This window comes from Prionailurus viverrinus, chromosome C1 (assembly GCF_022837055.1).
Source record: "Prionailurus viverrinus isolate Anna chromosome C1, UM_Priviv_1.0, whole genome shotgun sequence".
Lineage (NCBI taxonomy): Eukaryota > Metazoa > Chordata > Mammalia > Carnivora > Felidae > Prionailurus > Prionailurus viverrinus.
Window position 1 is genome coordinate 129,800,851 of NC_062568.1, and position 27,228 is coordinate 129,828,078.

The window sequence follows — 27,228 nt, forward strand, 5'->3', positions numbered from 1 at the left end:
TCCTTTGGTAGAAGTCAGCCAGCACCAAGCTTGCAGAGAATGCTGGTCCGGACTAGGTAGCCACTTCCCAACAGCAACTTTATCATATGAAAGTAAGAACACAAGTTTTTGTGGTCAAATTATGAAATATATATATTTATAGAAAAACATAACCATAGTTTCTTACCTACTGGTAAAGATTGTGCAACTATTGTATCAGTAGCTATATTACTTCTTCAGTAATTCTGAATTCAACTATATTAAAATGTTGGATCATGAGTAACTTGTTCTGTGAGCATTCCACAAGACAAGCAAACATTTCTAATGAATTTTAACTTGATAAACGAGCTATGTCTTGCAATACAAGTAGTACGGGGCGCCGAATGTCACATGATCACAATTGAGCCAATGGTTCTTGAAATCCACTTTGATATATGAGTGCTTTGATTTATAAGCATGTTTCTGGAATAAATTATGCACACAAACCAAGGTTTTACTATAATTCTTCTCTCTCCTAACCTCAATTCCATTCAGAAACTATATTTCAAGAAGTTAGCAGCTACCTTAGCAAGAGTTTGGGAATCCATATACACACTAGATAAACCTTAAATTCTCTGCATCATAACACAATTTAGATAGTACCCAGTGTAGCTTTTTTTTTTTTAGTGATTATTTATTTTTGAGAGAGAGAGAGAGAGAAAGAGGCAGAGCATGAGTAGGGGAGGGGCAGAGAGAGAAGGAGACACAGAATATGAAGCTGGCTCCAGGCTCCAAGCTATCAGCACAGAGCCTGACACGGGACACGAACCCACAAACTGTGAGATCATGACCTGAGCCAAAGTCGGATGCCCCCCCCCCCCCACAGTGTAGCTTTTTACTTCTTGGTATGGCTTAGAACTTTCCTTGGCTAGCTTGAAATTGGTGTTGGGAAATGAGATCTCTCTTTACATGTGCCTGTGTAATAACCAAGAATGCATAATGTGTTTGATAGGAACCTAAATATAAACTCAATGCCTTCTTACATTTTAAAATTTAAGTGTGTCCCATGACTATACTTTTATGGATAAAGTTGCTTTTCAGATACTATTTCACATATAGATACTATTTCTCACCTGAAATATGAGACATGCCAAGTACCATCACACTGATTGTATGGACTCTACTGCTGCATTACATCTAAAATGTTCTGGTACCAATTTCAAACCAGTGATGCACGGGTATCTTTGAATTATCACCAGTTGAAAGAGAGAGGAATTTCTAATTGTGTTTTTATAAATGAAAACGTAAAGCTATTTGGAGTTTGGCATTTGATGAAAGTCTACAGTGATTTCATCTCCCTACAAAAAACCTACTTCAGTATTTTGTCATTAAGGAATGTAGATAACAGAAGGTCAGCCTCTGGGAATTGAGATACGAGAGCAATGTTATGTTTATAAACATTTGTATTTGAGGATTTATGATTTGCTTCTGCATTTTTGTAGGTTGCTATTCATCAGCAAGATGGGGCTTTTTACTCACTGCCAAGCAGGGTAATAGATAAGATATCAGGCCACGTACCAGTTCTCTCCTCAAAGATGGGATGAACATGTGGATGGGTCAGTTAGAAAGAGGGTGTGTGTACATCCTGCTTCGTAAGTGAAGTAGGACTCAAGTGACTCCAGATTAAGAACTCCTTCTTGATAATGGTGAGAAAATAACCAAACCACCAGTCTTTGATTCCACATAAGAACGAAGGGTATGCGGAGGAAACATGAAGAAATTTCATTGAAAACGGAATCTCAAAAAAATAACAGAAAAGTTAGAAAGGGTAGCAAAAAGCTTCTTTGGAATTGTTGGAAGTTTGGTAGGTATGTCAAAAGGATGAGGAAAGTCTTTTTCTAAACTCAATTCGTTTATATCTGGAGACCCCAGGATTCTAGAGGTCCTTATGAGGTGCTTTGTGCCCCAACACATCCCCTTAAAACTATAGAAATGCTAGGGATGGGGTGGAGCTCCAGGGTGTGACCTAGAATGGGGAGGGGGGCTAAGCTGGCTTAACCTGGAAAAATTGGAAGAAATGCTTACAAGTTTCCGGGCAGAGGCTGTGGCCAAGATAGCTCTGAACTTGGATTCAGATTCTGGCTGTGCCAGTAACTGTGTGATTCAAGCATGTTTAACTTCTCTATTTATTTCTCTCTGGATATGTGTTCTTATCTATAATATGGGCAGATCGAACTGGATTTCATTCATTCATTCCTACAGCCATTCACATTAATTGCCAGTCACCGTGCTTTAATACGAAAGTATAAAAATAAACATTATACAGTCCCTGCTTCTGAGAAGCTGTCAGTTGAGTGGAAGAGACAGATGTTACTGATAATTATAAAATCATGTGAAAAGTACCATAATGAATGTACAAAGTGCTGCTGGAACACACAGAAGGAGGGATGGGTTGTACCAGGAATAGACATAAAGTTGCAAGAGAGAAGGCAATATCTAAATTATTGCCTTGCCTAACAAGGTATACTAAGCCATAGACCAAGTATAAAAGCCTGGATGTGTGGAAATGCCTGGTATGTTGGGGGAATTTAAATGTTTAGCTATGGCTAGAACATGCCATGTGTGCAGGCTATAAGAGTTGCAGAAGCTGAAAAAGTGGGTTTAGGCTCAGCTGTAAACAATATTTTATGACAATTCCTGTTATTCCTTTGGCTGTGAAGACACACTGAAAATTTTAAATAGGAAATTTGGATTGCACAAATTTGTTTTCAGTACATCAGTCTGGCAGTAGATGGCTTGAAGACCACAGAAAAATGGAAGCACAGAGGTGAGTTCTGAGGATGCTGTTAATTCAGGAAAGAAGTGATAAGGGACCGAATTTTAAAGTGGCAATAGTGATAAAAATGGACATATTCGAAATATAATTGAGATACAGAAGCAACAGGATTTAGCAACTGATGGAGAGAGGCAAATGAGGGGGGACATGGGTGTCAGCATGGTGTGTAATGGTGTGAGGGTTTTAGCCTGAGTGTCCCACTGAAGGACTATGGGTTAATTGAGATGGTGACACGGAGAGGCAGGAGGTTCAGGATGGGAGAGATTAATTTCATTTTGGATGGGAAGGTTTTAAGAACTTCAATATGCAGATCTGAGCATGTTGAGATATTGCCGTTTGAATAAGTAGTTGGAGACCTGCTGTCCTTGTCTGGAGGTCAAGGAAAAGAGAAATATCTAGGATTCCTTGGTGTGTCAGGGGTTAGTAATACCTTAGGTGGAATAAAGTCCTCCAAGGAGGGCTTCTGACAGGACAAGAGAAAAAGAACCAAAATAAAATACCAGGGAACATAGAATTTAGGTTTGTAATTTACTGATGAGACCTTTTGCCCTCAAGGCAGACTCAGTCTTCTCTAGCTTCTGTCCAGGCCATGTTGAGAGCTACTAGGAGGGGCTACTTTCATGCTTCTTCTAACACTGCCTTCCTGGTTAGGCTTGTGTCTAAATCCTCTTCATCTATCAGGTAACATCTGTCCACCCTTTCTTTAAGAGCAATCAGGATTATGGGGCGCCTGGGTGGCTCAGTCGGTTGGGCGTCCGACTTCAGCTCAGGTCACGATCTCACGGTCAGTGAGTTCGAGCCCCGCGTCGGGCTCTGGGCTGATGGCTCAGAGCCTGGAGCCTTCTTCCGATTCTGTGTCTCCCTCTCTCTCTGCCCCTCCCCCGTTCATGCTCTGTCTCTCTCTGTCTCAAAAATAAATAAACGTTAAAAAAAATTAAAAAACAAAAGGAGTGATCAGAATTACACCTGCCTTTCTTTGATGGTATGTTAATTTGAATTCTAGAAGCAGGCTCCACCGGTGATGAGATGCACAACAGATTTGTCAGGGGAAACACCTATAGAAGATAAACGTTTGGGGAGAGGTAGGCCAGAGAAGGCTGGGAGAGCCTTCAGACTATGATGGAGGTGTGACCCCTGTGAAAGAAAGTGGGGGTGGGGGGGAGGAGAATTGGGTGGCAAGCACCTCAGAATACAGCACAGTTTCAGGAAAGACTCAGCCAGGCTGATAGGCAGTTTTCAAACCAAAATTGCCAACTGGAGGTATCCCACATCTGAGGAATAGGCTTTCCTGCATACCTCCACCACGCCTACTTAGCCATTTGCTAGGAGGAGCCTGCAGGAAGTGCGGCCATAGTGGAGCAGCAGCCGGGCCCCTGTGCCGGAAAGCCTCCCTGCAGGAGGAGAATCTGAGCGGCACATTTCACTACCACCTCGCATGCCCTCAGTGACTCAGTAACATTTCTTCCTACATGTGCTACTGGTGGTTATTGTCCAAATTAGTTAAAACTCAGGCTTGTACCATTATTAGTTATTTCATTTGTGTCCACCCAAGTAGATTATAAAGCTTTCTTTAAATAGCAGTGAGAAGCACTAAGTTTTTACCTCAGAAGGCATCTAAGTATTCATTCTAATAAAACTTGTTTTCTTTTCATTACATGAATTTGTCTGATAGTAGTAAACAGTGGGAGCTTTGACTAAGGAAATTGGCATGGGGGGCGGTTAAGAGAGAATATGATTTGGATGAGGAGTTCCACAGGTATCATAAGGAAGGGGGCAGAGCTAGAGCATGTGAAGTAGACACACCCACTGGAGGAAAGCAGACACTGGGGTCTAGGCACCTCTGTTTGATGAAATGAAGTCCTTGTAGGCGCACAGAACACAGTATCCAGAGAACATGGTGGAAGGGGCTAGTCTAGAGCAAGAACTATCATGGGGTGAAGTCCAGCAAGATGTGATGGATAAGAATTGAAGTAGACATCACTGCAACTCCTTTTTTTCTTTTTTCTTTTTTTTTTTTGAGAACTATGCTTTCTACCCACAGAGGCAGTTTTCATACACCATGACACATCTTCTTAACTTTGCTTAATTGTTTGAGAAGAAACACCCATCCCAAGCTGACCCCCTTCTTAGAATTTGGAGTTGGGGTTCAGTAAATATAATTAGTTGAACTTTCCCTAAACTGAGCTGATATGTTCAAAACAGGGCTCTTGGAAACCGTTGGGGCCATCATATATGCTAGGAAGTAAGGAGAACTGGCTTGCAGAAAGAATGAGTCAGGCACTGGGAGAAGAGCTGAGGTAAGAGGCAGTGTGACTCCAGAGACAGGGAGGGAGGCTAGGAGAATAGTTGCCTGGACTCCTGAGGAATTTCCATTCCTGGACCTAATCCTGAGCCCCATCCCTTGAGTTCTGAGATAACCTTCCAACCCTAGAGTAAATTCTCAGTTTTGCTTAATCCAGTTTGAAAGAGTTTCTTTTAGTAGCAGCCAAACAATATTGACTGAGACAGCATTTTGGCAGATATGCTGAAGACACAAATAGGAAATTCGGAAGTGCACGATGTGCTGACATGCAACCAGGCAAGGGGTTAGCATTAGGAAAACTGGGAAGTGTAGCCCTGGGAGGAGGGGCCCAGACAAGGCAGCTCTTCGTCCAGTAGGAACCTGGTGACCGAACGAGTTATCAAGTCAGGGCCTGAGCATGAAGGATCTGATCATAGGAAGGAACTAAGCTGTAGGGTAGAGCCTTCATCACAGCACTGAGGCAGAAGTTGGTTATTGGGAATCAGGCAGAAAGTCAGAGGCTAACTGAGACTTTCTGATCTAATGAGGATGAAATTTATGCATGCATTTAGTAAGAATTATTGGGTATCTATTACATTCTGGGGAGTTTCGTGTATTAACAGACCTCGTTGGAGGGGGTCAGTGTACTAGGGGGTAGAGCCAGCCTGGTGGTGGAGACCCCACTGATACCTGCTGTGAGGAAAAACATCTGAGAGGACAGAATCCAGCAGGGAGCTGGACAGCACATGATGTGGAGTAGATGATAGGTTCTTAAAGTCTGGAGCATTCTAGGGCAAAACACACCTGAAAGAAGCTGAAACTGAAAACTCAGAAAGTAACTTCTTTCAAAGGGCAGCAGAAGAGTGATCCAGAAAGGAAGATAAGAAGATGTCAGGCACACAGCTTGTCTATTTGTCAGTTTCTCCTAGGACTCTGGTGGCAGCTAAGGAACCCATAGAAAATACCTCTTGTGGCTCTTTAGGCCGGATGAACCATTTCATCACACACCTGCTCTACTTTACCAAAGTTAAAAATTTCGGAATTTGCAAGGCTATAAACTCCAGTCTTTTTCCTAATTCAATCCAGGCTTACCAGATAAGCAAGACTAGATTCCTTTAATATAATTCAGCTCAATCCCTGATTTAACCTTGAACCCTGACCTCCTTGGAAGAAGAGATATAGTAAGAAAACAGGAAAAGTTAGAAAGAAGAAAAATTAAGAAATGCTTTATAAGTACTTATATTGGGGTAGAATTAGGTCCAACATGTAATCTCCTATGACTTCCTTCTTTATCTCTCACCTGTAATTTTGAATATCTTGTAATTACAGATATTACTTTTCATCAAGACCTCAAAAGCATTTTTCCAGAAGATATCAGGGACTCCTCATATATTACCTTTACTTACCCTAGACAAGATGTACTGAAAACTAACCTTGACAATAACAAATGAAGGAACATACAATTGGCTCCAGTTTCTTTTCTCTTAATCACATTTCTAGTGTTGTTGACCATAGTGTTAAGTAGAGTCAAGGGGCCCCTGGGTGACTCAGTGTCTGACTCTTGATTTCTGCTCAAGTCATGGTCTCACAGTTGGTGGAATCAAGTCCTGCATCGGGCTCTGTGCTGACAGCGTGGAGCCTACTTGGGATTCTCTCTCTACCTCTGTCTCTGTCTGCTCCTCCCTTGCTCATATGTGCATGCTCTCTAACACACACACACACACACACACACACACACACACACACACACAGCATCAAAAGATCTGGAGCTGAGTCAGCAATTTCTGCTTAGCCTCTGATTGGCCTGATGGGGTGCAAATTATTTAACATCCCTAAGCCTTCATTTCCTCATCCATAAAATGGAGTAATAACACAGGCTTTAATACCTTTCTGGGTGATTTTACAGGCCACTGCAAATGGTATAAACACCAATGGAAAATAGGCAGCTTCTTTAATAAATTAACAGGTCCTTTAATAAATCAGCATCGTAGAGCAAAGAATCTATACCAGAACCCAATTTTTCTCCTTACTGGCTCTGTGGCTTTGGGCAATTCATTTGAGTTCCAAATCTTGTTTTTTTCAATTATAAAAGAAGTATGATAATATTTCTGTTTAATGTTTTTTTATGAAGATTATAATGACACATATACTAAAGTATAAAGAATATATTAATGACTATAATTTTTAATACTGTCTCAGAATAGAATAATGAGATTTTGGTGAAGGATAATCTCAAGGCCAAACACATGTGAATTGATTTTTTTCTTGTTATAAAAGTATTAATATAATTTTACCTTAGGATGTCTTTATCCAATCCTTTCAAGAATATTTTTCACAGAAAATCATTGTGATTTCTTTGGCAGTGACAAATTTAAACAAGACATAATCACTTAAAAATAAAACATGGAATTCATTTACATACCAAAAATAAATGAGTGTGTCCTTAAAGCAAAGATCCTTTGTGTGTGTGTGTGTGTGTGTGTGTGTGTGTGTGTGTGTGTGTGTTAATGAAGTCTTTTAGAAGACAAAAATGGTATGGTCCATTTGTATTCATAATTTATCGGTTTAATACTCTCTTGAATTAAGAGAAAGATGGCTTGTGTATATAAAGTTCTAATAAAAGAGTTTAGTTAAGCAAATATGATTCAGTTTTATATTGAGATTGTTACCACTCAAAGGAGTTACTTTTCTGCATTTTTTAAAAATAAGATTATTCTACAGTATACTTGTTAAATTCTAATGTTCTTTAACCTTTTATTTCCTTGCAAGATAATAGTTGGAGAAACTGCTGTGTTTTGCCTACAACTAGCCACACGGGACTTTGAAAACCAGGAGAAAACTATTTTAACTGGAGATTGTTGCTATATAAACCCACTGGTGCGGCGAACTGTACGATTTCTGGGTATGTGTTCATTGAATTATTTTTATTGTTGCCGAAACCATGTTTATGTATAAGCTAACCCTTAAAATGATCAGCATTTTAGCCCTATGCAAATATTGGATTATATTTTATTTGAAATGTTTCAGTTTGATTTTAAAAATAATATTGCATATGACGTTCTCTCATATTGTATGACTCTACTTCAGGTGTCATTTCCATATTATTTTAAAGAAAAAAGAACACCACACTTGGATGTTTTCATATTCTTTAAGAAACTAAAAATTATATAATTAAAAGAAATTATTTACTGGGCTTAGGAAACTTCAGAAACAATGCTTAAAGAGAAATGATAATCTAGTCATATTGCTGAGCATCATGAAAGACAAGAAAAATAGACTGGCAAATAAAAGATATGTTGGGTAGCGTGCCTGGGTGGATCAGTCGGTTAGTGTCCGACTTTTGATTTCAGCTCAGGTCGTGTTCTCCCAGTTGTGAGACTGAGCCCTGCATCAGGCTCCATGCTGAATGTGGAGCCTGCTTGGGATTCTCTCTCTTTCCCTCTGTCTCAAAATAAATACATAAACCTAAGAAAGACACCTTGGTGCTCCTGGGTGATTCAGTTGGTTGGTTACGTGTCCATCTTCGGCTCAGGTCGTGATCTCAAGGTTGGTGAGTTGGAGTTCGAGCCCCGCATGCGTCTCTCTGCTTTCAGTATAGTTTCTGCTTTGGATCTCTCTCCTGCTCTCTCTCTCTCTGCACCACGCTCCCTCACCGCCCCCCCCCCCCCCCACACATGCACTCTCTCTCTCTCAAAAATAAAAAATAAACATTAAAAAAATAATAAGAAAACATACGTTGTATTTTTAATTACCATGTGTAGCTCTCCATGTTGCATTACCTCTGAGCTTTTTTTTTTAAATGTCAACAAAAATGCACTGGTGATTTTATTAGAGGAAAAGATTTACTATCACTATATTGGGCACCTGAAACTAACATAACATTGTATGTTAACTATACTGGGGTTAAAGTTAAAAAAAATATAAAAAATTTAAAAAGCATTTATTGATGACGTTAACCTTCAGTCTGAAATTCTAGCACTAATACATATAAGTATTGATAAGTTATTGCAGATCATTTCAATTCAGTAGAAATTTTGCCAAGACAAATTTTTAACTGACACAGTAAAGTTTAATATAAATTATTATTTCTTGTATTTATCAGGTTAAAAAGTATTTCTGTATATACTATACTAGATAAAATTTAAGATAAATTTTGATCTATATTTAGATTAAGATTAAGGATAGTGTACCCTTCAATATACTTCTCATAGCAGTGGGATCAAGATGAAGACTTTGGAGATATTATGCACAGATAAGCAAAGCTATATATAATCCTACTTAAAGACTGATCAAATGTCATCATGCCTATGAATCTCTCTAAAGATGGGAGCTTTTCATATCTAAGACTGTTCTTTTTATTGCCATAAAGTTATACATCTCCAGAGCCCTCATTTATACTAAGTGATAACTTTTCTATGAAACTTTACAGTTATTTTTTTTGCAGGCATCAATACTATGTTCTTGACTCGTTTATCTTTGCATGAGAGACATTTAATAACAAAATAAGCAATAATATACTCCAAACTAAAAATGATGAAATTGACACTGTCCAAAATACTGTTAAAGCAAATTTTATTATCCCTACTTAAGTAAATATTTTTCAGCATTTGCACACATATTACTAAGGAATATATACAGTAAAGCATATTTGAAAGACTATACACAGTAAAGCATGATTTAAATCTCTGTATGTTTCTTATTATATGATTTTATGAAATATTTAGGATTGCTTGATTTGTTTCTTTTCCCTTGTTCATTATGATTTGGATGTTTCCAGTTTGTTATAATGGGAAGTTTATAAGCAAAATATTACTGCATCATAGGGCATCATTCTTTTTTTTTTCAACATTTATTTATTTTTGGGACAGAGAGAGACAGAGCATGAACAGGGGAGGGGCAGAGAGAGAGGGAGACACAGAATCGGAAACAGGCTCCAGGCTCCGAGCCATCAGCCCAGAGCCTGACGCGGGGCTCGAACTCACGGACCGCGAGACCGTGACCTGGCTGAAGTCGGACGCTTAACCGACTGCGCCACCCAGGCGCCCCATCATTCTTTTTTTTAAGTATGATTTGATTTGATTTGATTTGATTTGATTTATTTTTATAGAGAGAGCATGAGCAGGGGAGAGAGGGAGGGAGAGAGAGAGAGAGAGAGAGAGAGAGAGAGAGAGAGAGAGAGAGAATCTTAAGCAGGTCCCACGCTTAACATAGAGCCTGATGTGGGGCTCAATCCCACAACCTTGTGATCATGACCTGAGCTGAAATTAAAAATCAGCGGCTCAACCAACTGAACCACCCAGGTGCCCCAGGGCATTGTTCTTTGTACGAATTTTATTCTGGCGATCAGCACAGTGGATACTGTCATGGGATCTCACTTTAAAGTATCTTTATAGTCAACTACAATACTGGTCTTGGGCCTGATGCACTGAATATTTTAATTCAAAAGCACATTTGGGAACTTTGCAAGCATGAAGAGACATTTCCATATCCGTATCAAATACTTTTCTCTACTTTAAACAGGAAAACTTTCCTTTAAACAGGAAAACAGCAGATAAAGAGAATGGTTTGGTTAAATAAAATGAGTACATCTTAGCCTAGATTCCAAGGGAGTAGAGATGAAGACTTACCATTTAGATTTCCATGCTGGGCCATGATGGTTGGAAGGAGAGTTTATGTGCATTAACATTTTATTGAGTTCCATTTTCTTTCATTTCTCTGCTTCTCCTAAATTTCTTCTTTTGCTAACATTTACTTGTATGACTCATGAAATGCTGGGAAGATGTAAAGAAAAAGCTTTTTATTATTTGCTTTTAGAATTTTTAGACAAAGGGAGAACTAAGGTCTTGTCTCATTGCCATTTGTATACACATAGAGTTTGCTATGTGCAGGTTTGTGTGCATGAGCCTTTTATAATCTTATATAATATTTCAAAAATTAAAAGGATAGCCATGCATCTGATACTGGAAAATTATTTGATCCTGCACAACTTTCCTGGTGACTTCCTACACAACAGCCCATGATTATGTAAAGATTTAGCAAACAAACAATCCTGAAATGTAGAACTAAGAAGAAAGCTGTCTGATTATTATAATAGAACTATATGGCTTTTTAATAAGTGAACTGTTTGGGAAATATTCTTTTGGTATAATTTTAAAATACCTGATGGAATTTTATTTCCCCAAATTATAAAAGAATAAATCTCTTCACATTGGTACCACATCCTCAAAGGCTGTAGCTGTAAGTTTAATTGAAAACGATGCCAAGGAATGTATTTTGCCTATGCTACCTGAGGAGAAAAATAAGTTTTGGTTCTAATGACCAATGGCATTGAATGTGGAATATTTTTAATTTGAATAAATTGTCAAGTTCTCACAAAAGGGGACAAAAATTCTGTAGATACTTAATTTTATACCTTCAGATAACCAAAGCAAATAAATTTTAATGCTGTGAAGATAATTGAAAAATTATAATTTTGTTTGCATTGTTATTTACTAAATTGCCCAAAATTTGATAAACTAAATTCCAACCATAAAAGAGAAGGTGGGACTAAGTTACTAGCTGTTAAGTGGCTTTTTAAGATGTTTTTGTGAAAGCAGTGTAGAGATTAATCTGAAACATTCTTCTTTACTTAAGATTATCCATGACATTTAAATGAAAACTAATGGTGTTGGATTTTACTGCTAAATGGCATCTCCAGCAGAGTTAATATCAGTCCGAATGGGTTTAAGAGGCATAATCAAAGGGAGACAACTGCTTTGCTTTATGTTTGTAAGGTGCGAAATATTTTCAAAATAGGGAAAAATAAAGATTGCTAACATTAGTTGAAGGTGAGAGACTGAGCCCTCTCCAGAGAAACGTGTCTCCTTTTTAAAAATCACATTATCCAAACACAGTGTTAGAATATATCTTCTTCTTTTATCTTATAAACCTGCCATGCATAAAACTGTAGCCAGTGGTAGACAGCTCAATATGTTAAATAATTTAGCTCTCCCACCACTCCAGAAAGCAAAGAACTGGAGAGAAGTGGAAGTGGAGGGAACCATATGTTTGTAAGTGTATTTTATAGTTTCTAAAATATTTCCATGTTGGTTTATTGTAAACTGAAATACAAAAACAAAACAAAACAGAAACAAAAACAAAACCCCAAAGAGTTAAAATGGTTTGTTTTCTTCCTCAGGTATTTATACATTTGGGCTATTTGCTACAGATATCTTTGTAAATGCTGGGCAAGTAGTTACCGGGAATCTGGCTCCACATTTTCTTGCCCTGTGTAAGCCCAACTATACAGCACTTGGATGTCAGCAGTATACACAGTTCATCAGCGGGGAAGAGGCCTGCACAGGCAACCCAGATCTCATCATGAGAGCAAGGAAAACGTTTCCATCCAAAGAAGCGGCTCTCAGTGTCTATGCAGCTATGTATCTGACAGTAAGTAAGGATTATTAACCAGTCTTAGTCTGTCCTTCTGTTAATTCTCCCAATGAAGAAATTATTTTTCTCTGACATAATGGAAGTCACATTAACAGCTTTCTGTAGGCCATTTAATTTATTTTTAATAATAGCTGTTTGTACTGTGGATAAAATTAAGTCAGTTGACTCTCATGAGATTATGTGTGGGTAGTGGTTGCATTAAAAAATATAGCCATTAGCATTTCTATTTGAGAATATGTTTGTCTTTATGTTAAATAGGGTTTAATGGAAACAAATTTGTCCCGTAGCAGTCCCCATAATCTTGCAATAGCCCAATTAAGAAAACTACCCAGGCCTCTCAGCTGCCTACTCAAGCTCTAATATTCTCTGGTGGTGGTGGGGAAGGGAGCACTCTTTTTTTAGAAAGATTTTTTTGTTTCACTATTGGTAACTATATCATCATAATATCTCAACCAGTGTTTTAATATTTTCTCACAGAACTAGCCAAAATGTCCTTATAAATTATTTTTTCCTTTATTCTTAAGTCTTTGCCCTCATTTTAGTAGTGAGAGCCAGGCCCCTGGTGTAGCTATCCGGGACCTCTAGGTGGAAGTAAGTGGTGATGGTCGAGTGCTTTACTGAGACTCAGGAGCAGAAACAAGGGGAACCTTGGCAGGTAGCTCTTGGCCCCTGCATTCCTGCCATCAGCCTTTTCTTCCATCACCATGATTTGCCTTGCAGCTATGGAGCTGGGCTCCAGAAAGCGTGCTCTGTAGGCTTTTCCACGGCTACAATATGAGGTTCAGAGAATTTAAATGCCTTCGGGGGTTCTCCTTTCTAATGGTGCCCATAGCTACTTTCTTCTGATTTTAGCTCATTGACAGGAGATCACAAACAAAATTTGAAACCAAATTTTATCACTGCTAATGACTTGAAAAAACTCAGACTTATTTTTACCCTCAAAGAGGTATTTGATTATGGAAATATCTCTGATATTCTTAATGCAATCATGTCTGCTTATCTCTAAAAACAAACAAAGAGCCAAGCAGTAAAATACCCCATGACACCTCTACTTGAGATCAGAAATAAAATTACTAAATAAGCAACAATTTAGGAGGGGAAATTTAGCATTGTACATAACATTCCCAGTGGCAGGGTGATTTTGGAGGCCATGAATGTATGCATTTTAACATCTCTAAAGTTTTCAGGCCAAGCTAATTCTATCCCTCACAGCCTGGACTTTTTAAAAAATCCCATCAAACAGGATTTTATAGAGTAAAAGATCAAATCCCATCCTATTTATTTTCTCTTCCACTGTCTTCTGACTTCTGTACAGTTTTTTAGTTACAACTCCCTTTTTCCCCTCTCGGTGTGCTCCCAACTCCATTCCTTTAATTTCCCCTGATTTCTTTATTCCATCAGCTTTACTTTCTGTTTCCCATTCTTAGGTACTTCTAGACTTGATATGAAATCTGTTAATCCATGCATATTCTTTCCTATGCTAACCTGCTTGATGACATGTTACACCTCTTTTAGAATATGAAGCATTCAGCCTTAAAATGCAGATTTAAAACTTGAGTGAATCAGAAGTCAGAAAATACTTTTCATTCATTGTCATCATGTCTAAATCTGACACTGGTATTTGTATCTGAGTATGAATTGCAAATGTACCTGCATATACATATGTGATCAAACCAATGACTTGAGACAAATTCTAGAATACTCTCTGAATCCAAACAAATCCTGTTACATTATTTTAGCACTTAATAGATGGTAGATTTTGCTGTATAAGCAGCATTTGCAAATGGTGGCAAATGTGCTAGTATTGTAAATACTTGATCTTTTTGTTCTGCCAAAATTGTGTTTTCAAAGGCATTGCTTTTAGGACAAGGCATTATCTTTTTAAGTACTGGCGAAATCTTAATATCTTACCTTGCCTCTAGTCAGCTGGCATGTATTTTAGCAACTTCTTGGATATATATATATATACACACACACACACACACACACACATACATATACATATACATATATATAATAGATACATAATTATCTGTATATTATATAATTATTATTATTATAGAAAATATTCATTGAGAATTTGTTATGTGTCAAGCACCAAGTGCTTCACTTTTACTAATTCATTTAATGTATTACTAATTCTTACTGATGTCTTAAAATTTATTCTTTATTTATTGGAACTACTATTTAGGTAATGATTGATTATTGGTACTAATTTTTTGAATCCTCATAAAAACTCCTTGAAGTATGTGGCATTATTATGCCCATTTTATAGATGAGGACACTCAGAAAGTGAAGTAACTTGTCCAGATCCATAGAACCACACATTTTCCTGGCTACAATGATTCCGAGTATTCCAGAGAAGGAATCATTGAATCATACTAGCCCTAACGTATGCATGATCAGCTGAATTTCCTCCTGCTGCCACATAATCTCAGCATCCATCAAGGTTATGTTTGAGGGTTCAGATGGTAGATATGTTTAGAGAAAAAAACATTTAACAACACTGCAACTCTTGGAAACCTTCTAACGTTAAAACGTGGTTCAGACTAAAAGTCAGGATTCCTACTTGTAATTACATTGAAGGGTACCTCTGTATTTTTAACAATAGATTCTGTTCTCTACTAACTCCTTTTCTCTCTTCCCTACACCCATTTATGAGTATGTGAGTGTGGGTGGCTGCCATGGCAACTCTGAATATAACTCCTGCTGCAAATGTAGGCATTACAGTCAGGTTTTGCTGTTATATTTGATCCCATATACATATATATTTCTTCCCAGTTTCACTAGAGACACCTTGGGAAAACTTTATAATAGAAGTGTCGGGGTATTTCGAGCTAATACAGTCTCGTGAAACGCTTGCCAGAATTTTGATGAGTAGGTATATAGGAGAAAATAGCCATATAATCAGTATTTTCTGTGGAAACAGGCTTAAATTGCTGTATTTAGATATATGTTTGTTTAATGTTGTGTAAGTGTGATAAACATATGTACATACATAATAAAAATAAATAAGCCATATTATGAAGTATATGAATAAGAACTGAGAAATATTTTTCTGATGTTTCTCTTTGTGGATTAGTAAATAAAATTAAGGAACTTGAAGTCTCCTTTAGCATTTGACTTTAATTAAGGCTTTTGGGGATAATTTGATAACAGAGTTGTTCTCTTTTGCTTTACTGAGAACTTTCAGGGAAAAAAATCCCTATGCCTATTTTTGCAAATGTTGTTGGTTTCCCAGGAAAACATTCTGAAGTTATTTAACCCTCAACCATTACATTTATAATTCAGTGTTAAGTCACATTAGAATAATATTTAAATAAAGCGAGCAGTTTTTCTAATTGTAAAATGAACTTCAAAGTTGAGAATGAGAAACAGTGTTTCATGACTCTCCAGTTGATCTTATAAATCAGTGACAGGAAGACATAAAATGATCTCTTTAGGTTACTTCCAATTATGACCTTATATTGACTCTCTGAAAAAAGAAAGAAAGAAAGAAAGAAAGAAAGAAAGAAAGAAAGAAAGAAAAAAAGGAAAGTAAGAAAATGAAGAAGGGAAGAGAGAGAGGAAGAGAGTGAAGAAGAAAGAAAGAAGAAAGGAAAGGAAAAAGGAAAGGAAAGAGGGAAGAAAGAAAGAGGGAGGGAGGGAGGAAGGAAGGAAGGGGTCAGCTACACTTGTTGGCCTGTTATTATTTTTGGTTGTGAACAAACCACCCTTCAAAACAAGAATTTGCTGTCCTCAGGATTCTGTGGGTTTTACTGGTCCTTAGAACCTTGCTTCTCTCATGTGTTGTGTTCAGCTAGGGGTAGATGGGGCTGGGACAGCTCAATAGCTGGTCCTCTCTCATTCTCAAGAGATTTTCTCTGAGAGAATCTGAGAGCAGCCTTCCAAGAGAGCAGAGACCTGAGCTACAGGGCATCTTGAAGCTTATGCTCCAAAACTTGTTCACCATCCCCATCTCTGGACTCTGTTGGTCCAAGCAAATCCACAAGGCCAGCCCAGATTGATGGGAGCAGAGAAACAGACTCCACCTATAAATGGGAGGCGCAGTACAATCAGACTGTAAAGAAGTTGATGTACTAGGAAAAGAGGAATTTGTGGATATTAAACAGCTCAGTGCAGTCTTTTCCCAGAATATTAGTGGAAAGCTCTGAAGTATCATTACCCCCCCACCTTGTTGGTGTCCAGTCTTTGGCATCTACATGCTCTTGCTGCCCACACAGCCACCTTTTATAATAATCTCATGAGGTCGCATGTGCACATGGGCTGCCACAGGCTGCCAAGATGAGGGTTAAATAAACATGACCCACTGGTATCTGTTTGCCCTTCGTTTAGTAATATTTTACCTAATCTGTGTAGGGGCATGAACAGCTCCTCAGTGTGGGGTACAGGAATTTGGGGGATGCATGGCAGTTTTCCTGCAGCCTTTGATTTCATGAGACTGGTCAGGGATTGTGTTTGAAGGCGAAACATCAAAGTGGGTGGAAGGTAAAGCTCTGGGCTGCCCTCATGTATTTGCCTTCAGTGACTGATGAGATCTGGCTGCTATCAGAAGGCCATTCCTCTAAATCTTCCCTGCTCAGAAGTAATTTAACGCTGAAGTGTGTACGATCCCTGTGCTCTAGATTTCAAATGAGCAAATCTGTGGTCTACTAGATAATATATTAAAAGGTATTTAGTGGGCACTCGCTCATAAAGTGACTGCTATACTATTAACTGTGACTACTGTTGCCGGGACCACTGGTATTAATCGATGGACAATTTTTTCCTGTCAGCCTTCAACCAAGTGTCATAGGGGATGGGGAGGTTACTAAAGACATCTGCAAAGTACCCATTTAGTTCCAATGTTTTCGTTACCATGGCCCCCTTTTATAATTTACCTTCTTCTACCACACTCCTCTATGAACTTTATATTTCTAAATCTTCTGTCTAATATGATGCTTTCCCATCTCAACTTAGGCCCAGATATTATTTTAAAAAAATTTTTAATGTTTATTTTTGAGAGAGAAAGAGGGAATGCGAACAGAGGAGGGGCAGAGATAGAGGCAGACACAGAATGCAAAGCAGGCTCCAGGCTCTGAGCTGTCAGCCCAGAGCTGGATGCGGGGCCGAACTCACCAACCGTGAGATCATGGCCTGAGCCAAGGTCAGACGCCTAACTAACTGAGCCACTCATGCACGCGTAGGCCTAGATATTAAACAGTGGCCCATGATAAAAAAATATGTAATAATGCTGTTTTGAAATTGTACACATACAATTATTAAAATGGCACACATACAGCTATTAAATATAAAGCAGTAAATGATTAAAGACGCCTGGATACTCTGCATCTTTACCTTAGTTTTATCTGGCTTCTGTAAGTGCCACTATAACTGGGTATTCTGGGATTGACTCATCACTTTATAATGGTTTCTGGTTCCCCAGTCACATCCCAGAAGTTCCTGTGTCTTCCACAATGTATCAGAACCAGTAAGCAGCATGAGATCACCATTGCTGCCAACTGACTTAATACAGTTCCGGCCAACAGCAAAGAGTACTGACATTTTAGTTAGTGCCTGTGGGTGGGCTTCTTGTGGGCAAATATACTATTCTATTAAGCTCTTAGAAATATTGAAAAGTATGTCATAGAATTCCGTTAATATGTCTGGGGCTTCCTAGGTGTTCACCAACTCCAGGTTCGGGATTTCTGGCAGCACTAGCACATTCTATTTAGGAAAACAGGACTTACTCACAAAGGACAGTATAAGACAGAGTCAGCCCTGTGTTATGACTTTTGTAGGCCCTAGGCACTTGTGTTTTCAGGACCTCCTCTGCCATTGAAAATATGTATATGCTTTACAGCCTCATTGCTATAAAAACAAATTAATAAATAACATATATTAAATATTTTCTTCAACCTGAATGTTCACTTTTCCTTCTGATTTTAAAGGAAATTAAAACAGTTTTTTTGGTCCCTACAAGTATCTGGGATCTAAGTTCCATGCCTACTGGATAAGTTTGCCCTAGAGATAGTGCATAATAAAGTTCTAGATGGAATATGAATGTTAGTGTATCTGGTGATGACAGTGAGAGCCATTCAGTATCCAGGAAGGAAAAGATCACCGTGGACAAGTACCATCGGGGAGTGCTTCAGTGGGAAGTGGCACTTGGCCTGGGTCTTGAAGATGAATATGATTTGAATAGGTAAAGAAGAGGCATTCCAGAGATGGGGACAATGAAAGCAAAGACAGCAAGCAAGAAACAGCAGATACAATTAGGAACTAGTGAGGGGAAACCTCAGATGGGGAGTATATATGGGATTTAAGGATTAGCAAGAATAAATCAGAAAGTCACTGTAAACCAACCTGAGGCTTCACATTTGGGTTAATAAGTAAGACGGGGTTGAAAACTGACATTACGGCAGTGCTTCCGAATTATTTTACTTAATTCAATTCCATAAATATATATGGAATACCTATAATGCATTAAGCCTGAACATACTGATATCAACTCCTTCTGAAGTTTAAAATGGTCCGATAGAGCATAAAGAGGGAATTAAAAGGGAGAGAAACTAAAAGTAAAGGGAATGTTATAAGGAGATTGTCAAAGAATCTCAGATATGAAATAAGGATTTGAAAATTGAGAGCCCAGTGCTGATGAGACCAGAGTCAGATGAAATGAAGTGAGATGAAATGAAATTCCTAGTTTCTGAGAAATGGAATGAGCTTGGGCGCCATGAGCTGCCATCAGCCTGAGCCACGGCAGACTGAGTATAGCTTTGAGTAGTTGGGAATCCCTAAGCATTTTCTCTTAGAGCACAGGAATAGGAAAGCCGGACCTAGACCCACAACCAGTGCTCCTGTATGCATTGCAGGGTTTACACACCGTCACCGCTTACTTCGATGCTTTGGCTAAACTTAGCCAAATCCCTGGGCCCGAGTTTAGTACTGTGTCCTGCTCTTAGATTTCAGCCCTCAGTCCTCCGGCTTCCGTTTATGAGAAAGTAACAGTCTAGCCTCATCCTAAGTACTTTTTTTTTATAGGCCTTAGTCTTCACAGTGGCTGGAATGAAAGTATGGCTGTCTTCATTCTACAGGTAACAAAACTGAAGATGCAAGAGGCTAATTAGCTTGCCCAAGGTTATATAGCTAGTATTTGCTAGAACCAGAAATACAATGCAGGCCAGTATTGACTCCAAAGCCAGTATTTGGTCTTTTATATCACACTACTTCCTGGCATGTGCCCCGGTGAAAAGGAAGAAGCCACATGCCCAGTCATGAAGAAAACTGGCCAAATGATTTTTTAAAAATGTCTATTTATTTATTTTGAGAGAGAGAGAGAGAGAGAGAGGGAGAGAGAGACAGAGAGCATGAGCAAGGGAGGGGAAGAGAGAGAGGGAGAGAGAATCCTAAGGAGGCTCTGTGCTGTCAGTACAGATCTCACAAACCATGAGATCATGACCAGAGCCAAAACCAAGAGTTGGATGCTCAACCAATTAAGCCACCCAGGCACCCCTAGTCCATTGATTTTAATTGAACATCACATGATATGAATTAGGAAGGTTGTTGAAAAACTCTACTCCATAAATTCCTGTCCCATGTCCTATTTTCCAGATAGCCAAATTGCTCAAACCCTAAAAGTAATATAAATGGTCATGATTATTGGATTTTAATTGTACTTTTGATTGTAAGTGAATGTTTTATTCTTATGATTCTTAATTTTTAATATCCTACATTCTACACATCATTTGAGATGCTAAAGAACTTTAATTGCTTTTGAAATGACAACTTTTATGTTACCTTTTACCTCTTTACAATGTACAGTAATTGGATACATAATAACCTAACCAGCATTGGCGGTGCTTAATGCTCATTAGACCTCCATGGTAGGCACTATCACTTTGACGGGGTCCAACAGAACCCAGTTTAACAATGGGGAGCTCTACATGTGTGGTCAAGCACTGCATCTCTTTCATGCCCAATAACACGCCCACATCCATTTTTCAAAAGATGCATCAAGCTTTGCCGCAGAAGGCATGGCCTTGCTCCTGAGCTCCAGGAGCCAACATGGTGATTCTCATAGCTCTGGACTGTATGCTTTCTGCCGAGACATCTCAAGCACCATAGAACCTGTGGATCCTGTGGCCCAAGTAGCAGGGCTGCTTGCCCTACAGCCTGTACTTGTTGTAGAACCCTTTTCTTCTCCAGGCCCCACTTAGAGCTGGCAGCTTTTCATATCATCTTGTATATAGGCCAGAACAATATTCATAGGTATGAGATGTGTTTCCCAAGAACACATAGTGATCTGAGGGTGTTGTGCTTCCTTTTTTGCAGTAGTGGTACAAGATGCAATAATTTGTCTTTTAAAGCTTTGAGGGGATGTTTAGCATACCCCTGGCCAATGGATCCCTAAAAACTTTACTGATTTCCCAGGCCCCTGAATCTTACAGGGTTTATCTCCCAAGATCTGGAATGCGTGTATCTTTCCAAGACCTCCAGTGTGCTGACCATCTTTTATCTTGCTTGATCAGCATGATATCTTTGATGCAAAGAATCAATACGATGGTCTCTTCAGACTATGATCTGGCAAAGAGCAGGAGAGTTAATGCATAGGACTGACATAAACCATGATGTAAAACTTTGCCTGTTCCATGTGAATGTGAACTGTTTCTCATCCTTTTTCTTTTTTTTTTTTAATTGTTTTAATGTTTATTTATTTTTGAAGGAGAGAGAGAGACAGAGAGTGAGTTGGGGAAGAGCAGAGAGAGGGAGACACAGAATCCAAAGCAGGCTCCAGGCTCTGCGCTATCAGCACAGAGCCTGATGCGGGACTCGAACTCACAAACTGTGAGATCATGACCTGAGCCAAAGTCGGACGCTCAACCAACTGAGCCACCCACGCGCCCCTCTCATTCTTTTTCTTGAACAAGATAGAAAAGAATGCATTTGACAAATCAGTGGTCACTACTACTTAGCTAAGATTCAGGAGACTGTAGTTTTTCTCCAGGATTTGCCCAGCCTGGTTAATTAAATGGAGGTATGATAAGAACCACTACCCCTACATTCTTGAGATCCTAAGAGGTAGATAAATCTCCACCATCCCCCCTTCCTTAATGCAGTATTGTTTTTGATTCACTATCTTGTCAGGAGTGGGGATATAGTTTCATAAGCTTCCTGTTAAATTCCCCCAATAGTCTACCTGCCAAGGGGAAAATGTCCACTAGATGTATTCACAGACCTAGTAGACTTTGGCCCAGGTTCACTTACTACCTAGTCCCCATGGGACCTTAAAACAGGGAGCCATGATGATGCTAATTCAGGTCTCCAGGCAATCAGTGTCCCCTTAGACTTTTTGTTCAATAGTCCTCAAAATGCCTGGATATTCTCCTCCCCCCAATATGTAGTCACCTGAATAAATGGTCATAGGTCCTTTTGGGGAAGGACTGGGAAAATCATTACAATACATACTTTCTGTAGTGTTGTAGGATCCTTCCCTCTAGGGACCTGCTGCCTCTTCAGTCAGTGAGTTTCATTCCAGTTTGGTAACTGCACAAAGGATTGAAACTTTCATTGGGGCATCCACTTTCAGCTCTGCATTCTTGTTATCTTGTGGGTATGTATTGAGTAGTCTTCTGGGCTCCTTATCTATTTTGCCTCTAGGGCACACTATGTTCTATAAATCATCTCCAAAACTTTCTGCAGGTCAAGTCACCTTGCCTGTCACTCAGGGCTTTATGCATTGTTATGATAATTGAGACACAGCCCCCTAACCCCCACCATTGCTCCTACGATTAAGCACTGGCCACTGGCTTCTGTTTCTTCAGGCACTCCATGGTCTGCATGGATATAAAGGACCCAGCTCTGTGGTAACCTCTCCTACCAATGACCTTGGCTTATGGAGGAGAGGCACCCCTCAACTCCTGCACCCTGCTACTGCCCCTCTCACTAGCACATTCCTCGTGCCTCAGTGAATGGTACATCCATGAGGTCCTCCCATGGTACATCATCCTCTGGTGGGTCCTTGAGGCTCATGTTACATGTCCAGCAATGTCACTTCTCAGAGCCTTTTAATTCCTTCTTCCACTGTCTGCCGAAGCAATTCAAGCATGTCAGCCTCATCGAGAAAAAGTAATCATTTTCTCCAAGCTTTTAGGAGCCTGCGCAGCAAGGAGTTTTTACTGTTCCCCAGGGGGCTTGCAAGAGTATTAAATCCCATATCCCTAGGGAGAGTGTCCTCATGTCCACAAACTCTCCCTTATCCTGTTTCTGTTTCAGCATCCTTGATAAAGCACCCTCAAAATCCCACCACGTAGGTCTCCCCTGGCTCCAACTGGTATGTGCTGGCTAATTCTTGCAGCAGTTTTGGGGCAGAGTCGCTTTCTTTCCTTATTCCGTTTATCACATCCTGGCAACTAAGCTGCAGTGGTTGGCCTGGCAGCCAGGAAAAGAGGTGGGAGCAGATCATGAGTGGACCCCTATTGCACTGGGGGAAAGAGGCTTCTCACTTCCCCACTCAATAGTCCCTGGTATGGGTGGGGCTGGGAGGAGTGCTAGCCCTGAATAGGTAGGGGTGGTAGCCACATCTGAAGGCTCTGAGCATTTAGAGGAATCTGATGAACCAAAATATTCATGTACATCCACTCAGATTTCCCCATCTCCATGTCAAGGTGTTAGATTTTTCTAACTAGAGTCCTGACCTTGGCATAATGGACCTGCCTTAGCTGCGCAGTCAGTGATATTTAAAGGTCCCTTGACTCTGAGCTAGTAAGTGATAAGTTTGGACTTCAGCTTTTTTTACTCTGAAACTCCAGAAACAAGAGCTTTTTTTCTAAGTTCCCAAAGAGGAACTCTGGCCATCACACTCAGTTTTCATTTGTTTGTTAACTCTCCTCAGCTTTTCATTTTTCTTCTGTAGGGTGCCAACACAACTTAGTAAGAGTTGGCCAATTTCATTATCCCTCTAGTTAGTCATTGTTTCCATGGACTTCTCAGCTTCCCATGTCATTCGCCTGGTTAAGTCATTCCTCCCAATTAGGGTGGCCAGCCATCAGACTTCATACTTCCAGTGCTAAAATCAGGGAAGTTTAGTGTAAACCAGGTTAAGTTGATTACTGTGTCTCCACCAGAACATTCTCCCAAGTCACTATTGGTGGGTTTTAGCAATTGGATTGTTACCCGGTGCCTCCATATACTTCACAAGATGGGGTCCTCATTTCCAGCAAGGACATGTCCCTAAACCCCATCTTATCACCTGTTTTCTTAGATCATCCCAATTCTTAGGATCCTCCACAAAGTGGAAGACTAAGATAGAATTAGGAGCAGTATTAGAAATACAATTAGGAAGCTACAATTTATGGGAAGCTTGGAGGGAGGTAACACTTGTAAAAGATAGAACCTCTCTGAGAAGTGAGATTGGAGAGGGGGAGTCTCAGAGTGCGGTGCATATTTGGCAAAGTCTCAACCAATCTTCACAAGAGGTTGTTCATTGGAAAAGCCTCATGTTGGGCATACATAGCCAAACCTTAGTACCCCTGCTGTGCTCCATCACTGGTTGGGGGCTGGCCAGAGAGATTGTGGCCTCTGCTCAAGCACTGTGAACTACATGTGGACATTCTCAACTCACTGCTCTCCCTACAGCAGAATGGCTGGCTCTTTCCTGAAGGAAGAGGAGAGCAACTTACCTCTGTGGCTTGCCGCACTGCCTTCATCTTGTTCTCAGAGAGGTTCTATAAGCTAATGCACAGCAAGGGGTTACTACCGTGATGCGTTATCTTCCGTGATTTTCTCTGTGCCAAAAATATTTTGAGTGCCTTAACATATAGGAAAAAAAAAATTATGGCACTGTAATTTCAGTCATCAGCTCCCCCCACCCCTAAATTGAAGATATAGTTTAAATCAAGGAGATTTCTTGGCACCTTTTCCACCGTCTTACAAAAGAAGTTACCTTCTCCTGTGAACACAGTCTGCTTTGAGCCATTTGTTTATTTATGCCATCTAAAGAAAACCTTGGAACGGGAACAAAGTATTTCAAATAGCAAGGAGAAATCCCTCTATAATAATATAGAAATTTAGAATATAAAAATAACTATTATTACTGAATGCTTACTGTGCTAAGCACTTTACATACATGTATTTATTGCTTTCTCTCCTTTGTCAAACATATTAATCAGGCATCTTTCTATATATAAAAATGTGTGCTATTAGTTTATGTACAATGTAGGGAAATGTGATTTCCTTAGACTTGCTAAAATTTTCACTATCAAAGAACAAAATCAACAACCACACAAAAACCTTCCATTAATTTGAGCCACCATTCCATGTCTGAAAGAAACTTCTAGAAAGGTTAGTTTATATTTCTTCACCTTATCAACCAGTTTCAACATGGGTTTTGTTCACCCACCACCCCTCTGCCTGCCGCCACATACACTCTAATAATATTACTCCTTAGACTTCATCCACAGTGATCTTATCAAAAGCCTCTTCAGGGCTTTGTCTTGCCGACTGTCTCAACAACATGGAGACTAGCTCACACCCACCTATCCCAACTTTTCTCTTGTAAGACTTTGAGAACGTTATGTCCCAATTTGCTTCTTCCTTTATTAAGTGCTTTATTGCAATGTTAGAAGACCATCTACCAGTATTTACCAAGTCTCTGTTCTTGACCTTTTCTTTCTTCTGTTATCCTTCCCAAGTGCGACCTCATTCATTAACCCCTCCATGTCTTCAGGCGAACCCCAAACTCCTTCACTGATCTTAACATCTCTCCTGAACTCCAGACTGTTCCTAACTTGAACAGATCGATGTGGTGTTCCATCAGCTCTTTACACTCAACGTTTCAGAAACCAAAATCATAATCATGATCTTGCCATTGCTCCAAATGTGCTCCTGCTTTTGTCTCTTCTGATTTGATTATTGGCATTCCTACCTTCCCAGTTACCCAAGCCTGAAATCTCTGAGTCACCCTCAACCTCTCCCACTTCAACGCCCCCACATCCAGATGCCTGATTAATTCTGTTGGTCCCACATTTGGAATATCTTTCAAATCCAAACTCTTCTCCACCCTGCCCCCCATACTCCTACTGTTTGAATTTGGCTCTTTTGTGTCATCTTGCCTTGACTGTTGCAGGAGCCTCCCAGATAGGCTTCCTGAGAAAATCCAACTCTCGTCTGTCCATACTACATTCTGCCCCTGGAGTCAACACTCCTAAAGCATGAGTGTTAAGCAAGTCTCTCTTTTCATAAAAGCTTTCTGTAGCCTGCCCTTACCAGCCCTTCAAGGGTCACACTCTTACATATGGCAGATGAGGCCCTCTTGGTCCTGGCTAAAATTTATCTTTTCCTATGGTATGTACTGAATTGTGTTTCTTGCCCCACTCCCCAATTCCCTACCCACCAACTTCATATGTTGAACCCCTAACCTCCAATTGATGGTATTTGGGGAGGGAGTCTTTGGGAAGTAATTAGGTATCTATGAGGTGATGAGGGTGGGGTCCTCATGATAGGATTAAATGCCTTTATAAGAAAAGATAGCAGAGAGTAAGCTGTCTGTTTCTCTTGGCCATGTAAAGACCCAGCATGAAGGCAGCCATCGGTAAACCAAGAATAAGTCTCTCACCAGAACCTGACCATGTTTGCCCCTGATCTCAGACTTCCTGCCTCCAGAACTGTGGGAAATAAATACCTGTTGTTGAAGCCTCCTAGTCTGTGGTATTTTGTTATGGTAGCTTGAGCTCAGACACCTCTCTTATTTCATAATCCCCTCTTTTTTTTTTAATGTTTATTTATTTTGAGAGAGAGAGGGAGAGAGAGAACTGAGGAGGGACAGAGAGAGAGAGAGAGGCAGAGAGAAAGAATCCAGAGCCCAACATGGGGCTTGAAGTCATGAACTGTGGGATCATGACCTGAGCCGAGATCAAGAGTTGGATGCTTAACCAACTGAGCCACCCAGGTACCTCCATAATCCCTTTTTTCATGAGTTTAGTTCTCAGTTCATGGGAACTCCATTCACACTGGACCATTACCAGACACAAACCACAATAGTTTCATCTACTCCAGTACTTTTACTTTTGCTATTCTCTCCATCCACAGTATTTCCAGTACCTGCAGATACCAGTCTGGTCAAAATTCTATTCACCTATTACGTATTTGTCAAAATTCTCTACTATCAATAATAGAAAGCGAGTCTGGATTTAGACAAAATGAAGTGAAAGGGCAAGCTTAGAATCGAGGTTCAGACAATGAGCAGGAGCTGATGGGGTCTGAGCAGCCAGAACCGCAGTCAGAATCAGACCGCAGGAAGGGTGTGGGGAGGATACGCTGCGCTGACGGCAGGACCACGGACAGTTCCACTCCTGCACCTCTTGATGCCTCTGCCAGCACGGCTGCCAGTGGAGTGGATGTTTCACTTTGTCTACTCTCTGTGTGACTTGCAGTCATGTCTGGTTGACTGTGTGTGCATCATGTGCTAGCAGCAGCTGCTTGCCAGGGCTTGGAAGAAGGAGACATCCACCTTTGTGTGGTTTTAGTGGTGGGAAGGAGTATATGCTTCTCATACTGTGGAGTATGTCCTAGTACCAATAAAGGGTTGAGATGCTCTGTAGTGAGAAAAAAAATGCTCTTCACCTTTGTGACCCAGATCAGGGTTGGTCTTTTTGATGTACTGTGTCATCTTTTCAACTGAAGTTAATCTCCCCATCTTCAGTGGCGTACCTAGTATATTTGACACCAAAGCAGATAATGTTTA

General features: G+C 39.9%; 2 protein-coding genes across 5 annotated transcripts in view; one reads left to right on the forward strand and one right to left on the reverse strand.

The window, feature by feature from the left end:
- PLPPR5 (phospholipid phosphatase related 5) overlaps positions 1-27,228 on the forward strand; it is a 220,275-nt gene that overhangs the window by 129,165 nt on the left and 63,882 nt on the right. For all 4 annotated transcript variants that reach the window (XM_047871976.1, XM_047871977.1, XM_047871979.1 and 1 more), the window contains 2 exons: positions 7,845-7,977; positions 12,253-12,503. In XM_047871976.1, coding sequence (XP_047727932.1) covers positions 7,845-7,977; positions 12,253-12,503 — 384 coding nt within the window. The remainder of the gene's footprint in view (positions 1-7,844; positions 7,978-12,252; positions 12,504-27,228) is intronic.
- The window catches only part of SNX7 (sorting nexin 7), a 300,077-nt gene continuing 283,563 nt past the window's right edge, over positions 10,715-27,228 (reverse strand). Inside the window, exon 13 of the transcript XR_007154931.1 lies at positions 10,715-10,846. The gene's annotated coding sequence lies outside the window, so the exon portion shown is untranslated. The remainder of the gene's footprint in view (positions 10,847-27,228) is intronic.